Source organism: Neophocaena asiaeorientalis, unplaced genomic scaffold (assembly GCF_003031525.2).
Source record: "Neophocaena asiaeorientalis asiaeorientalis breed wild unplaced genomic scaffold, Neophocaena_asiaeorientalis_V1.1 scaffold147, whole genome shotgun sequence".
NCBI classification, from domain to species: Eukaryota; Metazoa; Chordata; class Mammalia; order Artiodactyla; family Phocoenidae; genus Neophocaena; species Neophocaena asiaeorientalis.
In genome coordinates this window covers 5,597,403-5,615,222 of record NW_020173758.1, presented here as the reverse complement: position 1 = coordinate 5,615,222, position 17,820 = coordinate 5,597,403, and the positions used below count along the sequence as shown (strand labels likewise).

Genomic DNA, 17,820 nt, shown 5'->3' with positions numbered 1-17,820 from the left:
CTCCGCGGCATGTGGCATCTTCCTGGACCGGGGCACGAACCCATGTCCCCTGCATCGGCAGGCGGACTCTCAACCACTGCGCCACCAGGGAAGCCCTAGAAGAGGAGTTTCTTAAATATCTAGCTGGACCATTTTTTCCTAGCTTTCTGTTGTTAATTTGTTTCATTTTAGATAGATAATATAACCTATATAAATATTTCTTTTTGGAAATCATTGAGGTGTAGTCTGTGGTCTAACACTTATTTGTTTGAAACAAAGATTCATATATATCTCATATCAAATTTCTTAATTATTTTTATTCTTTTTGACACTTGCATTGTATTCTAAAAACAATGTATTTTCCATAATTTATTTACTCATTCTCCTAATGATGGACATTTAGCTTGTTTAAATTTTTTTTAGCCAGTGTAAAAAGAAAGTATCTATTAACATGCTTATAGATATACCTTTGGTTAAAAATATACCTTTGGTAAATATTTCTGTAAGATAGATCCCCAGAATGAACACACACCCATACATACCCATATACATAGACTAATTGGAATAATTCTATACATGCACAGATTTAATTTTATACATAATGAATATTATTATATTATATACTAATACTACATATATTTATATTATATTAATACATGTGTATTAATATAATATCAATATATAATAGTATATATATATATCATGTCTATTGAAATTTATTTATTTTTTATTACCTTAAGAAATTTTGTTTCCATGCCATGCCATTGTCTCTCCATTCCTTCTCTCCTGAGAAAGTAATTCATCTTCTTCTTCTTTTTTTTTTTGTTTTTAAATTTCAGGTCGGATTCATAAGCATTCTCAGCAACCTTTGATTACATATGACAAATACAATGTGACAGGCTATCCAGAGAACATAGGAGGATCCCATTCTTTACTCATTCTGAAGGTTCATGGTAAGTTACATGTGTAATATTATTACTGCTTTGTGGAATATACTTAACTTTGTGGAATAAATTTAGTGCTGGCTAGATTGAGAATGGTACCAGGCATAATTTAGCAAACGTTCATAAATCAATAACATTTGTAGGTAGCATAAACAATAACATTTGCAGGTAGCATTATCTATTTTAATGTTTGATAATTTTTATTAAAAATGAAGAGTAGGGATAATTCAGTGGTTTTAACCCTGACTGCACATTAAAATCACCAGAGGAGCTTTTAAGACATCTGTAATTTTAAAAAAGTACGATAGTCATCTCTAATTGCAGCCAGGATTGAGTATCATTGGGTTAATTAATTTAACTTTTATGAGACATTAATTATACCATTTATTAAAAATTGCTAATAAAAGAGTGGTTTGTGATTGTGATTGTTTAATTATAATAGTAGTTTGGTTTCAAAAATACAATTTTTTTGTTGAAGAACTGATCAATGTACAAGTATTTGAGGGTATACAAAGAACTCAGTGCTATACTTAGGTATTATATACTTAAAGTGATGAAGGGAACCAAGTTGGAAGAGCAGTAGCCTAGAAGTAAGGCTCTGATGTACTCTGGTTCTACAAGTGAAAGTTGATTCCATTTGAAAAGTAGTCCAGTTGATTATTGAAAAACGGGATTGAAAAATAGGGAAATAGTGTAAGTGTATACTATACTATACTATTGTAGTGTATTAATATTGGTGGGAACTTTCCTTAATTGGTATATTTCCTTTATATTCTCCAGAGTTATCCATTCTAGTGAGAGTTTCAATAAAGCTTGAAGCTATCTTTATTGTTGCTATTTTGCTTCTACCAGTAGCTCTAGTTGAACAGTAATTGGATTCAGAAATAATGTGCCTATTTGTTTTCCATTATTTTTTGGAGTGAAATGTGAGAAGATTCTGAGATAAGTTCAGAAAGGCTGTATAACTTCAGACAGTATAATGATTAAGAGCACAGTTATTCAAACCAGCCTGGGTTCAAATTCCAACTCAGTAACCTTGGGGAAGTTACTTAACTTCTCTGTGCTTTCCTTCTCCATACAGCAAAACTGGAATAATAATTATACTTTTTAGGAATTGTTGTAAAGATCAATTAGATTAATACACATAAAGCACTCAGAGACAGTGCTTGGCACGAAATAAGAGCTTTGGAAGTGTTAGCTATTAGAAGTAGTAGTGGTGGTGGTAAAAGCATTGATATTTAGGTTATGTTTATGTCAGCTGAATGTATTTTTGTTGGCTATTTACATTTTCTACGCATTGGGCTTGGTCATTTAAGAGACAGCTTAATTAGACTGTGTTGTCAACCGTTGCATTTTCTCACCTGTAGGTGCCTTAATGTTTGTGGCATGGATGACTACAGTTAGCGTAGGTGTACTGATTGCCCGGTTCTTCAAACCTGTTTGGTTAAAGGCTTTATTTGGTGATGCAGCTTGGTTTCAGGTAGGTGGAGAAAAAGGTTAATGCAATTTCCATATTATTTGAACATTGCAACATGAAAACACATGAAGTAAGCGGATTTTTTTTTTGTTTATGTATGGTTATAGTTGTAATTTTGGAATCCTCATAATTTCTTTTTGCTCTTTGGTTTCCTAACCAACTGAGAATAGACACAAGGTACTTGATGGGAAAAAAAATAAAGACAGCTCTATGAAGGGCCAGGCTGGATTGGAGAATGTATCAGTGCCATGTGCGTTTCTTTGGAACATGGATTTTGGGACCCAAACGATCTTGAGTTACATGTCTAGTTGCAGAAGAAGAGACTAGAAGAACATTTACCCACTGCGTTGAGTACAGATGGGTTGAGGAAGGCAGCAGAGAAGAAGGAAGAAATAGTGGGTGCTTACTATGTTGCGAAGCAGTGGTCTGTCCTCTGGTTGATGGGCCAGTGAATGTTAGGCCGTCCCTAGCTCACCAGTCAAGATCATGTATCTCCTGTGTGGATGGGAAGAGAAATTAAAAGTGTCCCTTTTAATGCTGTCCCTTCCCGTGGGATGAGGAGGCAGTCTTTTAATAGAAACATGAGCAAGAGTCAATAAATACCCCTCAAGACAAAACAAAACAAACCTTTATCTTTCATTTGTCATGGAGTATAGATATTTGCACATATAGTGGAAGATCAATGACTATGTGTTGAGATAGAATGTACATGTCTGCTTATAGAAAAAAATACTGCTTATTGGAACAGTTTTGACTTTATAAGAGGTATTCTTGAAACTTTATATAAATTTGTAGCTTTTAAGATTTACCTTATCTAAAATTGTTTCTCGCTTTTGGCTGGCAGTGTTAATCTGTTCTATTTGTTCTCCGTAATGACTGCTACATCCTTGCTCCTGTCTCTGCCTTTGATTGCTCTCTCTCTCTCTCTCTCTCCCCTCTTCTCATGTGGATATTCCCAACTGGAAAACTCTTTATGTCTCCTCTTTACCAATTCAAACCCTCCACTGTCTTTAAAACTATGGTGTCTATATGTATATAGGGTGACTATGTTCTACTTTCTGCTGATGTGTGTATATATATATATATATGCACACACACCCCATATATGTCTGTGTGTGTGTGTGTGTGTGTGTGTGTGTGTGTGTGTATCTATCTATCTGTGTATATAGTGATTATATGTCCTACATTCTCTGGGATAGTTTTTGTTTGCACCAGTTATCCTCACATAATCAACTAGCAGTGCCCATTTTCACTCTCGGTATTCTCCTCATTTGGATAATGAATTACACATTTCAAATATGTTCTCTTATCTGCTCAATTAGATCCCAGACTCCCCAGGAAACAGTACTTTCTGTTTCCTTGCATCCAAGCACTGTGCTTGGTGGTGGAACTTAATAAATGTGTTTGGAAGAAAATGATGGACTTGGCAAGTAAGTGCTCTGTGTGTGTGAAATATCCATTCCTGCTGTTCTGGGCAGGTGAATTCTTGGCAGACGCTTTAGAATGATGAGGTTGGCAGCTTAGGCTTTTCTTTAAAGTTCAGTGGAATAGTAAGATTTTTGTTTTTAACTGACCACAAATTGTGGCTAGGTGTCAATTGAATGCATGCCTTCTGTGAATCTCATCCCGTGACCTTCATAGTGACGTCAACTCCTTTCTCTTATGTAGTTAACTCTCTTCTCATTTGTGATTTCATCCTTGCAGGTACATCGAATGCTCATGCTTACTACTTCTGCCCTCACTTTCATTGCTTTTCTTCTGCCTTTTATTTACAGAGGAGGCTGGAATTGGGTAAGTAGATCTTAAAAAGTATGTTTTTATTCTATTTATATGTTTAAAATTCATTTTGGTGCCAAAGGAGATTGCTGTTTTATTCTCAGATGATGGGTAAAAAGATATTTCTGCATGTATCCCTCTTTCCTTCCTTTTTGAATCATCTGATGACTATTTCACATGGTTGGTGGTCAGGGATGAAGTGAGAATGTAAGTGCAGATTACTTGGTAATGGAAATGTATTTTTAGACTGCCTCAAATTTTAAATATACACTATATAGCTTTAATAAATTTTCTTGCTATAGAATGGTACAAATTGAAAGCATTATATCTGAGGAACATGAACACTGTAAGTGGTTTTCTCTAACTAATACTATGACTATCACTAAGCTAACATCAGTTGCATTCCTACTGAACAAACTGTGCTAAGTGCTTTACATGTGTTATCAAATTTAAACCACAAATGAAGTTGTTATTGATAATAATCCCATGTCACAAATGAAGAAACTGAGGCTTATTCTCAAATGTGTATCTCCAGCTTGGACCTCTACCCTGATTGAGACTCACACAAACAGCTGTCTACTCAGGAACTCAACTTGCATGTCTAAGGCACCTCAAACAGAGTTCCTGACCTCTCCTCCCAATCTTGCTCCATGTGCTGCCATCCCCATATTAGTTGTTTGCAGTTCCCTTCTTAGGCCAAAACATTGGAATTATTCTTAACTCTGCTCTCACGCCCCATGTCAAATCCATCAGGAAATCCCATTGGCTTTTCATGTCAAATACAACACTTTTCACCATCACTGGCACTAGTATGTGGCTTTGAGCCACCATCATCTTTTGCCTGGACTTTTTGCAGTTGGCACCTAATTGGTCTCTTTACTTCAACCCTTGCTCGTGTACAATCTGTTTTCAACCAAGAAGCAGAGTGATTTTTAAAAAATGTAAATCAGATGATGTCATTCCTGTGCCCCAAACTGGTTTCTCTAATGCCTCTCAGTTTTTCTCAAAGTTAAAACCAAAGTCCTCCATGATTGGCTCCCAGTTACTCTCTGAATTGATCTGCTCTTTTCCTCATCCAATAGCTCATTTCATTTCACACTGGGCTAATGCTAGGTATGCTCCTGCTTTATAGTCTTTTTTAAAAAAATTAATTAATTTATTTATTCTGCTTTATAGTCTTTGCAAAGATTCTTCCTTCTGCCTTGGTCATGCCTCCTCTACTCCCTCACCTTCTTCAAGTCTTTGCGCAAATAATAGCTTCTCAAAGAGCCCTGCTCTGCTTCATTTTTTTTTCCTGAAGCAATCTTTACCTTATGTCGTTTTAGATAATTTACTTAAATATTATATGTTTTCTTTGTCCGTCTTCTCACACTAGTATGTGAACTCCATGAGAAGACAGGATATTTACTGGTATGTTTGCTACTGTATCTCTAACATCCAGAACAGATTCTGGTACGTGAGATATTCAGTGGATATTTATGGAATGAATGAATGAGGCTTATTGAGAATTGGAGATGTACCTAAGGTCAGAGCCTGTGCTTCCATTATACTCTTCTAGTTTAAGAGCCAGTCAGAATTTGATATTAAAATTTAATATTTCAGTTTGGGCTGTTGCTACAAGGGCTAAGATTGATGACTCTTGGGTCACAATATTATTAGGAAACCTCTTTTCTGCTTTTTAGGTAGTTTATAGATTGATCAACCTATTTTTTAAAAAAAAATTTTATTGGGGTATAATTGGTTTATAATGTTGTGTTAGTTTCAGGTGTACAGCAAATTGAATCTGTTACACATATACATATATCCACTCTTTTTTAGATTCTTTTCCCATATAGGCCATTACAGAGTACTGAGTAGAGTTCCCTGTCCTCTACAGTAGATCCTTATTAGTTATTTATTTTATATATAGTAGTGTGTATATGTCAATCCCAATCTTCCAGTTTACCCCTCTTCCCCCACCCCCTGGTAACTGTAAGTTTATCTTCTACATCTGTAACTCTATTTCTGTTTTGTAGATAAGTTCATCTTTGTAGATAAGTTCATCTTTTTTAGATTCCGCATATAAGCAATATCATATGATATTTGTCTTTCTCTGACTTATTTCACTCAGTATGACAATCTCTAGGTCCATCCATGTTGCTGCAAATGGTGTTATTTCATTCTTTTTTATGGCCGAGTAATATTCCGTTGTATATATGTACCACATCTTCTTTATCCATTCCTCTGTTGATGGACATTTAGATTAGATTCCATGTCCTGGCTACTGTAAATAGTGCTGCTATGAACACTGAGGTGTATGTATCTTTTTGATTTATGGTGTTCTCTGGATATATGCCCAGGAGTGAGATTGCTGGATGGTATGGTAGCTCTATTTTCAGTTTTCTAAGGAAACTCCATGGTCAACCTAATTTTTTTTAAAGGAAATTATGAAGATTTTCTGAGATGACTCAAGATATTGAAACTTTATTTTATCCAGGTACTTGGACAAGCTTAATACTTATTTTGTAAACTTTGTAGCTTGTAGTCTTTGCAGTTTATGACTATGGTAGTAAAAAGGTTAAGAGCACAGTTGTACAGCCAGACTGCTTGGATTCAAATCCTCATGTCATCATTTATTACTTGGGACACCCTGGGCAAGTTGCTTAACTTCTCTGTCCCTCAGTTTACTCAAGTGGGGATAGTAGAGTATCTATCTTATAGGCTTTCTGAGGGTTTAGAGTTAATTAACTGAAAGCACTTAGGATAATCCCAGCACATTCTAAATATATAAGAATTTTGTTGCTGCTGTTACTGTTTTTTATTAGAGAGAGGCACTTTCCATCTCCAGGGTCCAGGTTATAACTTATCTGTGTATAACTGAGTCCATGACTTGAAAGTTTTATAGTGCTCTTCTGTCAACTTTTAGTTCCTAATTTGCAAAATCTTCCTATCTTGGCTTGGAAACCACTATGTCCTTGTTCTAGATCACAGGTTTTAGAGCCTTCCCAAGCATGGGAGTCAGTGACAACAGACTGTGATGTCCCTCTATTTAAACGTGTAACGTATTAGAGCATCTTCTTAATTCTTTTCTTAAGTTTTTAAATGAAATAATTGTGCAAAGTGGTCTAATCCAACTGTCTGCTGTTTTCAGCACGCACACATCGCTGAGGGAGGAGTGTAGCCGAAACTGTTGAGGTATTGTGTTGATGATTTTTCTTGGCTTAGACCTTCGTTCTGAACAGAGGAGATGAGATTTTAACACAGTGGTTGTGCAGGTTGCTCTCTTGATCAGCAAACATTTATTGAGTGACTAAGGCTCTGTTAAGCATATGGGTTACAAGGAATCAAGTAGAACCTTCAGCTCCAGGAAACATAGAGGTCTGAACAAGTAATTAAAATACACTGGGTTGGTTGTTCCTGACATGCAGATACTAACTAGTCCTAGATGGGCTTCAGATGGCTGTCCTGGTGTTGGTGGTCATCTAACATCCTGGTAGGAAGAGGCAGCATTCTGTGCATGGATTCCACCACAACCATTTACACACTGTGTGGCCTTGGATGCATTACTTGATATCTCTGAGCCTCAGTTTCCCCATTTGTAGAAGTGGGATATTGATAACTAACTGTCAAGCATCATAGTGAACATTAGTGATAATGTGTATAAAGTATGTGCCTGGTATAGACACTCAGTGAATGGTGCCTGTTATTATAACTATCATTAAATGTTTAAAGCTACAGAAAAACGCTAAGAATACATCTGTGTGTATTATTTTTAACCTGAGGGTTTAATCGATGGGCAAGATTGAGACCATTAAAATGATATAACTTTGTTCAGCATGCAGGTTATCACCCCTACCTTGGTTGTATAGTGATGATTTTAGCAGTTCTTCAGCTTCTTTTGGCAGCCTTCAGACCACCTTTACATGACCCAAGGTACTTAAGTCTTTATTTATAAATGCTTTTAATGTAGATGTCATTAGTTGGGAAACCAATTCCTTTTTTGCATCTTATAAAATTCAGTGATAAATTATACTTACTTTAAAAGGTTTTAAAATGTATTTCAGATATCTAATTCCTAGGCAATAGGGAAATTACATGCTTTTTATTCTCTTGGGAATTAATTGTAGTTCCATCACTTTCAAGAATACTGACTGGTTCTTTATTTGGTAGAAGGCAAATGTTTAAGTGGACTCACTGGAGTATGGGAACAGCTGCTAGAATAATAGCAGGTAAGTAATTGTGATGCTACTTATTCATATATAATTGCAGGTTGTTTATATTGCAAGTTGTAATTTGGCTTAAATGATTTTTAGATGCATTAGTAATTGGAGTAATTTGCTGTTGAGGAGAAATCAGTCAAACGTTGAAATCCAGAAAGTAATTTCTAGAGGTAACTGTTTAAGCCATTACTTCAGTTTCAAGGTTTTTAAAATGACTTTAAAACTCTCCTTTTGAGACATTTTTTTAGCATTTGCCTTTGCCAACAGAATAAGCTATGCTGATGACCAAACATTTAAGCAGCTCAACTTGAGGGTCAGTCGTGGGTTGGGCTGAAGTGGGCTACAGGGTCCCAGCCCTCTGTCTCCAGGTTTTCTCCGTTGGGGATGGTACCTTCCAGGGAAAGGTGTTTTTCAAAAGTCAAGTATGATTATCCAGTGTACTTTGATGCTTTATGTAATAAATACCTAAGCTGACACCTCCTACCCTCACATTTCTACAGTCTATAGAAATTCGTGGAAGGGGAGGTATAATCAGAAATGGTTCCCCTACATTTCTCCCTTCCTACATTGCAGACTTAAAACATTTTGAAAAATTTGGGTACCTCTTTTTTAACAATTGGTAGATTGTAATTATAATTTCCCATCTTAGCCTTTCTGGTGTTAAAATAAAAAAAAGACTAAATTAACTATTTGGTCTTAAATATTAATCTAATTGATATCATAAACTCTTCTAGTATATTTTACTTGATATAATTAGCACAGATGCATACATGCATACACAGTTACCTCTTGAATTGCATTTTGAGTATATGTATTTATTCCTTATGAATGTAGTGGCAACAATGTTCCTGGGAATGGATTTACCAGGATTGAATCTTCCTGGGCCATGGAAAACCTATGCAATGATTGGATTTGTAGCCTGGCATGTTGGGACAGAGATTGTTCTGGAGGTGCACACTTACCGACTCTCTAGAAAAGGTAACCTGTTGAAAGAGCAGTGTTATGTAGAATCACTTTTATACAAACTGTTGGAGTGTAATTAGTTTCTTGACACTAATGGTTGACCCTTACATGGTAGCTTACTAAAAGTTTCTCTTTTGATTACTCAGTCTGTGGTAAAAATAGTGGAAAATTTCGGCGTTTGTTATTTATATTCATTAGTATTAGAATCAGTGAGTAAAATGCAAGGGAAAGAGGTTTTAGGGAAGAGGCCTTCTTTGTAGGTACTTTTTACTTTTCATGCTGGTCTGACTTGGGGCTAGAATACACTGAGAGCCCTGAATGCCTGGAGCTGAGAGACCCCTGAGATGGAGGAAGAAGAGATGCCCATGGTCAACACAGGGCAAAGCTGCAGACAAATTTTACCTATTTGACAAACTTCCTGTGTGCTGTCACTTAGGTTGCCCTATACATCATATGTAGCTAGCTAACCAGCGCGCTAGATAGGAAGGATTTATTTTGCCGGTGCTCTCTAGTGGCAAGGTCTGTTTTGGTCTCACCTCTAGGCAGGGTAAGATACCTGTAGCCATTAGAAGAGATTAGTAGAGAATCAGTGATATTTTAGCTTGATTTCTAGTCTGTCTTTTGTGTCCTATCTAGTTCTCAGCCCCTCAAGTAAGTAAAGGTGGCCTTCTAAAAACAAAACCTGTTTGTTGTCTAGTGTGTGTGCTGTGAATCTAGGAGCCTGGGCAGCTTTTAGGAACTGAGTACTAAATATCTGTCCTACCATTTTTTGGTTCTTGATAGGGTCACATACATAGGGTTTGAGTCTTTTTTTGATGTTTTTAATTGAAGTATAGTTGATTTACAATATTGTATGGGTTTTGAGTCTTAAAGGACTTTTGATCGCTAGATTATGGCTTGCTATTTAAAATACATATGTACTTAAAACTTGGATTGTTAGGAGCTTGGTATGGTGTTTATTGACTAGGAGAAAGTCTTTTAACAAGTGTATGCTGTAGCCAGCTTGACTTAATTTGTGAGAGCCTTAAGTATTCAAGAAGTTTGCAACATTTGGTCACTTGAAATGGGAGAATGAACATCCTGGAAATCAGCAAACGCTACAAATCAGGTTTTTTTTTTTTTTTTTTTGAGAATTAGTTTATCTGCATACCCACTGGCCTTACAAACTTATGTTCTTATTCTTGACAGATGAAATATTGGATGATGATAGAATTCAGATCCTCCAGTCACTTACTACAGCTGAAGCAGAAGTAAGTCTTTTTTTCTTCTTTATTGACACAAACCTTAATGATAGTTATTCTTTTTTTTCATATCTCAATTTTTTTCTTTCAGGGTTATGCTTTTAAAAAGGCAGTGTTAGCAATTTACGTCTGTGGGAATTTGACTTTTCTCACTATGTTCTTATCTGCAATCAACCATCTATGAGCGAGCGAAGACCTTGGCTTTTGCAGACCAGGTGATAATTATCATCAAGCCAAAAAACTTGATGCCTGTATCGACTGGAGCGTATTCATGACTTCTAATTAGGAAGACCAGGCCATGTCTGTAGAGAAATTCAGAAGTCTGGCCTTTAGAGATCAACATTCACTAGGGTCCTATGGGCTACAAACTGATGTCAAGCTTTTACGTATTATTCTGAGTCTTAAAGGGAAGATTGTACTTGAGGAGAAATGACTCAAATATTTTTTATGCTGAAGTTTTAAGAATGTTAGCATGGAAGAAAATAACTGTTTGGAAAAACATAAAAGATGTCATAGGATAAAATGCAGATAGTATTAATGTAAATATATTTTGGACTATAAAGGTGCTGTGGTACTTTAAAGAAAACATTTATTTTTACTAGTTTATCTGAATGGTCTTTTTTTAGGATTTTTGTCCCCTTACCCCCTTTCTTAAACATTTTTTGGAAACACGTTTTTCGGTCCAGTGTTTTGGACGTATCCTTTGTTTCATGTATTTTGTTACTTCCCTGGTAAAGGTGAAAGTAGGGCTAACACCATTTCATTAACATTTAAATATATTACTAATATTATAATTTCTTTCTTAGCAGTGAAATGCAAGTGTGCATCTTCTGATTAAGAGTGTCTTTATATATTCAGCTACAGAGCTAAAATGGCATTCTATATGCTAATTGTTTTGACTCTGAGGTTGTCTTAGCCTTTGGAGATTGTAGACTTGCATTTCAAAATTAATAAAATTCACTCTTGTGAATATATTTAAGAGTTATTCTTTGTCCTTGTGGTAATAAAATAATATGGGTGGTACTGTTTTGTTAGAAGATCCTGATGCTATAATGAATTAGAATTATCAATGTTATTTCCCTTCCGGTTCCAATAATTTCTATTTTATGACTGGGTCTCATGTTTGCTATGAGGACTTCTAGCCAGCGGGTGGCGCCATAATACTACTGCTTTGTTACTGTTCACTTGTGCTGATTCATTTTTAGTACTTAGATAATATCTTGGGATGGCATTTCTCTTAAAATTCACCAACTCTTAATATTTATTTGAAAAATTTCTGTCTTTTTCTCTTTTCCTAACAGTTATAGGTTACAAGCTGAAATTAGGGACCAATGTTTTTATTTTGTGGTTTCAATTCTATTTGTTTTCTAACCATGATTGTTTATAACCGTTGTTTGATACTTCCCTTTACATTCCCGTGACCTTGTAACAAATGAACATAACTATCTTAGGCAGAGGAAACAAGCAAAACTCTACATTCTTAAAATAAAAAGTTTAGGGAGGCATATTTTACTTTTTTATGTGTTCTTTCTGATTGGTCCAAGGACCTAAATTCTATATGGCATAAATAATAGCCTCAGCGATGTATCTTACATCTTTCACTGGGTAAAATGATATGTTTTTGTTCTTTATACAGGTGTTTATCATAAGTAGCTTAGGGTTTGAGATGTGAACTTTCTGTGTTTATGTTCTATAAGTGCCAGGCTATTTACAGTCTAAACTTTCCTTTTGAACGTCTTTATTTAAAAACGTTTTGTTTAGTATAGAAAGTTAAATGTATACTAAAATATTTTCCTCTAACTTTCAATTATTAGGGGCCTAAAGGTTAATAAAATTCTCTTAATAAATTATATTATACATTTGACAAGGAAAAATTTGTTTAAGGAGAAGATGAACCTTGGTGGGTTTTGTTTTCAAATTCGTGAGCTTGCTGGATTTCCAGTGCTCAGGCTAACCTATTTTAACTTTTCTTTTTCATTGATTCATCTGTTGGCACTATTTTGATATATCATCAATTGATATACAGAGTTGTCCAAAGAAGTCTTTGTCATCTAACCTTAGTAGACCAACAAACCTTTTCATTAATATCAAATTATGATTCTTCTGCTTATGAATGGTTGACATCTACAAATTGAAAATGCCTATTCGTTGCTCCTCTCAGTTTTCCTTCTTGATTTTGTAATAAACAATCTGTTTTTTTAAAGATATCTTTTTTTTTTTTTTTTTTGCGGTACGCGGGCCTCTCACTGTTATGGCCTCTCCCGTTGCGGAGCACAGGCTCCGGACGCGCAGGCTCAGCGGCCGTGGCTCACAGGCCCAGCCGCTCCGCGGCATGTGGGATCTTCCTGGACCGGGGCACGAACCCGTGTCCCCTGCATCGGCAGGCAGACTCTCAACCACTGTGCCACCAGGGAAGCCCTAAAGATATCTTTTGATAAGAGTAATTGTTAAACGAAATGCCTTTATATCTTCAGCAATGTTGCCCCAAATAGCAAAATCATGAGTTTTCTTCTTAAAGATGGGTTCTTCTATAAAATAAAAATAACTATTTATTTTTGAAAAAAAAGTGAAACAAATTCTAGAAAGTGTGGTTGGGGTAGCATTCATAACTGAGGCTATTTTTGTTTTTATTATTTTCTTATCTTTGGAAATCAGTCTTAAGGACGTGGGTAGCCTATGGCATAAGTTATCGAATAACACTTTAGTGTCTACTTGGTTATCAGGATTTTGGCTCTAATGTGTGTTAAGTGATATTCATCCCTCCACATCTTGCCCCAGTCCAGGTTGTGGTGGGAAGAGATAGATGCAGCAGATGCCAACCAGGAAGCCCTAGGGGGGACCTGTAGCTTTTGGCTGAAATTCTATTTGTCTGTATATGCTGGTGAAGCAAGGAAAAAAAAAAGGACAAAGGTCCTTGTTTAAGATAATCCATTGTAGATGGGAATGAAAGAAAGGATTCTTCTAAGCTCTTTTCAAATCAGATTAGGTTACACACTGTCACTGTGCACGCACTGCTTCTTTCCTTCTTGCCCAATACCCACCAGGCTCATCTCTGCACCCAGGTCACTGATGGTCACCTGCCTGGAATGCCCTTTCTGTTCCCTTCTTTCTAGCAAAAACTAGTTTATTAAGTTCTGGCTCAAAAATCCTTCTTGTTTTTGGAGGCTTCCCTGACTGTTCCTTCTACATAGGTGTCTCCTGACCATCCTTATAAATGGTATGCTGGGAGGCAGATAACCCTGTACATAAAAAAGACTGGGAGTCTGGGAGCGGAGCTAGAAGACCTAAGCATGCTTGTCTGATTTATAAGACTCATGTCGTTGGGCAAATTGCTCATTTTCTCTGAGCCTCATTCCTTCATCTGTAAAGCCCATCTCACAGGGCAGTTATGAGGAAGGAAGGAAGTGGTACCAGCAAAAGGTGCTTTGTACATGTTGTTGATGATGTCATTGCTTTTGATTGCAGTGTTAAACTTTAGTAGTTTTTAACCTATGGAATGTGTAGTTTTTATTTGATAAAAAATTTGATGTTCACCTTGAAAACACTATGCTAAGTGAAATAGCCAGACAAGAAAGAACCTCTATTATATGATTTATTTACTTGGAGTACCTAGACTAGTCAAATTCATAGAAAGTAGAAGGGTGATTACCCAGGACTGGGGGAGAGGGAGGAATGGGGAGCTTTTATTTAATGGGTACAGAATTTCTGTTTGGGATGATGAAATTGTTCTGGAGATTGATAGTGGTGATGCTTACATAACACTGTGTATGTACTTAATGCACTGAATTGTATCCTTGAAAGTAGTTACAGTGGAAAATTTTGTGTTATGTATATTGTACCACAATAAAAAAAAATTAAAAATTTGATGTTTATAGGAACACTATTCACAATACCCAAATGATGGAAACAGCCCACATGTCCATCAACAGATAAATGAATAAGCAAATTGTGGTACATACATACAATGAAATATTATTCAGCCATAAAAAGATATGAAGTACTGATGCATGCTGTCACATAGATGAACCTTCAGAACATTATGCTTCTCCATGGCTACCAGAGACATCAAAGGGCTGGAATAAGAAGAGGAACAGCAAATAAACAAACAAAAAAACTATTATGCTAAGTGAATCAGACACAAAATGTCACATATTATGATTATATGAAATATCCAGAATAGGTAAATGCATAGCAACAGCAGAGTGGTGGTTGCCAGGGCCTTGAGGGGAGGGAGTGGAGGAGGGAATGGGGAGTAATTGCATGATGGGCATAAGATTTTATTTTGCGGTGCTGACAATATTTTGTTGATAGATAGAGGTGGTGGTTGTACAACATTGTGAATATAAGAAATGCCATTTTAAAAGGATTATTTTATGTTATGTGAATTTCACCTCAGTAAAACAAGTATTTATCTGATTACTACTCTTGGATTATATCTTTGGGTGGAAAGATCTGGCAGGTTTGCTTGCCCTAAAATTCATATCAGCTTAATTTCTTATTTCGTTATCAAATAAGTTAATGTCATTTTATATAATGCCTGATCATATAACTCTGGTTTAGAGGAGAGACAGTCCCTAGAACATATCTTTATTTTTTTCTTTCTTTATTTTTTTCCAGTGGTTTTTCATGGATTTTATTAATTTTTAAAATTTATTAATTTTATTTTTTACCAAAAACCTTAAGTAGTGATTTTTCCCCCAATTTTTATTTTATTTTTTTAAATAGATCTTTATTGGACTATAATTGCTTCACAGTACTGTGTTAGTTTCTTTTGTACACCAAAGTGAATCAGCCATATGCATACATATATCCCCATATCCCCTCCCTCCCACCCTCCTTATCTTGTCCCTCTAGGTCGTTGCAAAGCACCAAGCTGATCTCCCTGTGATATCTTTAGAAGTATATCTTCTTCATATATCTTATAAACACATAAAAGAAATTGTATTGTACTCTGGGTTTCTTGTAAGAACATAAACAAATTTTTGGTTCCCAATCAGGTACTCAGACATGGTAATCAAGTTCTGTGGATAAGAATTTCCTGAACCCATACATTCTAAATATGTGATTTCCACTGCCAGTAATAGCTAAGATCCTGCCAAATAGACTCTTCTTCAGAAAACTAGAGTAAGCTTCAAAAAGCAGCTGTCTGAAAGCCCCAGAGAGTGATGAGAAGCAGGAAGATTTGGATGAGGTGTCCACACTCAGAGGAGGAAAATTGTTTGGAGTTCCCTGTTTTCACTGTTTTTAGTTTCAGGACAGTTGAAGTCAACTGTGTATGTGGTGTTGGGTGGCAGGGGAACAGCAGTGTTTCTGGCCTAGAAATCCAGAGGACTGATGGCTGGTCAACTGCAGCTATCAAGAGAGTGGGGTGAAGGGAGGGGAGTTCCTTTCTTGGAAAGGAAAACACTAGAGAGGGCATCCCAAATCCTGCTTTCTCATAGCTCTGATTGATCCCTGAATATGTTCACATGCATAACGCAGGTGCAAAGCAGCTAGACCAAACAAAAAAATTTAACTTGAGATTGGAGCTGGAACACAAGAAACAGAGTTTGCAGTCCAACCCAGTTATTTGCCTGCTAAAACAAAAGAAGCCATATTCATTGGTGAAAAATAAGAGAATCCAATATTTTATTTTATGATGTACCAATGACAATCCAAAATTACCTGACATAAAAAGAACCAAGAAACTCTGGCCCATTCTCCAAAGCAGGGGCTAGCTAACTTTTCCTTTAAGGGGACTGACAGAAAATATTTCGGTCTCCGTGTTCATTCATCAAAGAATGAAGCTTTCCCTTGGGGCCAGCAACACCCGGCAGGAGGACCCTTGTGGGACCCCGGCTTGAAAGGCTTTCATCTGAAAAGATTTCCTCTTTATGATGAGGTTCTGCCCACACTTCCAATCTTCTAGGAGCTTGTAGAATTGTGGAACTGAAGAGCCGTTATGGAGCTTGGATATCACCTTTCCCAAGGCTCATATATCCCAGTCAAACTCTGAAGGAGAGAAGAGGCAGATCACCATATAATCTATCCAACTTCAATTTCAAAAGATGCTGCTGCTGATCAAAGGATACCTAATTCTGGAGACTTCCGGGAAGATGGTGGAAGAGTAAGACGCGGAGATCACCTTCCTCCCCACAGATACATCAGAAATACATCTACACGTGGAACAGCTCCTACAGAACACCTACTGAATGCTGGCAAAAGACCTCAGACCTCCCAAAAGGCAAGAAACACCCCACGTACCTGGGTAGGGCAAAAGAAAAAACAGAGACAAAAGGATAGGGACGAGACCTGCACCAGTGGGAGGGAGCTGTGAAGGGGGAAAGGTTTCCACACACTAGGAAGCCCCTTCACGGGCAGAGACTGTGGGTGGTGGAGGTGGAAAGCTTCGGAGCCGCGGAGAAGAGGACAGCAACAGGGGTGCGGGGGGCAAGGCGGAGAGATTCCCGCACAGAGGATCGGTGCCGACCGGCACTCACCAGCCCGAGAGGCTTGTCTGCTCCCCCGCCAGGGCGGGCGGGGCTGGGAGCTGAGGCTTGTGCTTCGGTCGGAGCGCAGAGAGAGGACTGGGGTTGGCGGGGTGAACACAGCCTGCAGGGGGTTAGTGTGCCACGGCTGGCCGGGAGGGAGTCTGGGGAAAAGTCTGGACCTGCTGAAGAGGCAAGAGACTTTTTCATCCCTCTTTGTTTCCTGGTGCGCCAGGAGAGGGGATTAAGAGCGCTGCTTAAAGGAGCTCCAGAGACGGGCGCAAGCTGCAGCTAAAAGCGCGGACCCCAGAGGCAGGCATGAGATGCTAAGGCTGCTGCTGCCACCACCAAGAAGCCTGTGTGTGAGCACAGGTCACTCTCCACACCCCCCTTCCGGGGAGCCTGTGCAGCCCGCCCCTGCCAGGGTCCCAGGATCCAGGGACAACTTCCCCGGGAGAACGCACGGCGCGCCACAGGCTGGTACAACGTCATACCGGCCTCTGCCGCTGCAGGCTCGCCTGGCACTCCATGCCCCTCCCTCCCTCTGGCCTGAGTGAGCCAGAGGCCCCGAATCAGCTGCTCCTTTAGCCCCATCCTGTCTGAGCGAAGAACAGATGCCCTACGGTGACCTACATGCAGAGGTGGGGCCAAATCCAAAGCTGAGCCCCTGGGAGCTGTGAGAACAAAGAGAAAGGGAAATTTCTCCCAGCAGCCTCAGAAGCAGCGAATTAAAGCTCCACAATCAACTTGATGTACCCTGCATCTGTGGAATAC

General features: G+C 37.8%; 1 protein-coding gene across 2 annotated transcripts in view; it reads left to right on the top strand.

Annotated features, from left to right (window-relative positions):
- FRRS1 (ferric chelate reductase 1) overlaps window positions 1-11,564 on the top strand; it is a 43,575-nt gene extending 32,011 nt beyond the window's left edge. For both annotated transcript variants that reach the window (XM_024751272.1, XM_024751271.1), the window contains exons 9-16: window positions 819-932; window positions 2,291-2,403; window positions 4,105-4,191; window positions 7,991-8,088; window positions 8,326-8,384; window positions 9,210-9,353; window positions 10,527-10,588; window positions 10,671-11,564. In XM_024751272.1, coding sequence (XP_024607040.1) covers window positions 819-932; window positions 2,291-2,403; window positions 4,105-4,191; window positions 7,991-8,088; window positions 8,326-8,384; window positions 9,210-9,353; window positions 10,527-10,588; window positions 10,671-10,763 — 770 coding nt within the window. In that variant the 3' untranslated portion in view covers window positions 10,764-11,564. The remainder of the gene's footprint in view (window positions 1-818; window positions 933-2,290; window positions 2,404-4,104; window positions 4,192-7,990; window positions 8,089-8,325; window positions 8,385-9,209; window positions 9,354-10,526; window positions 10,589-10,670) is intronic.
- Window positions 11,565-17,820: the final 6,256 nt, after the last annotated feature.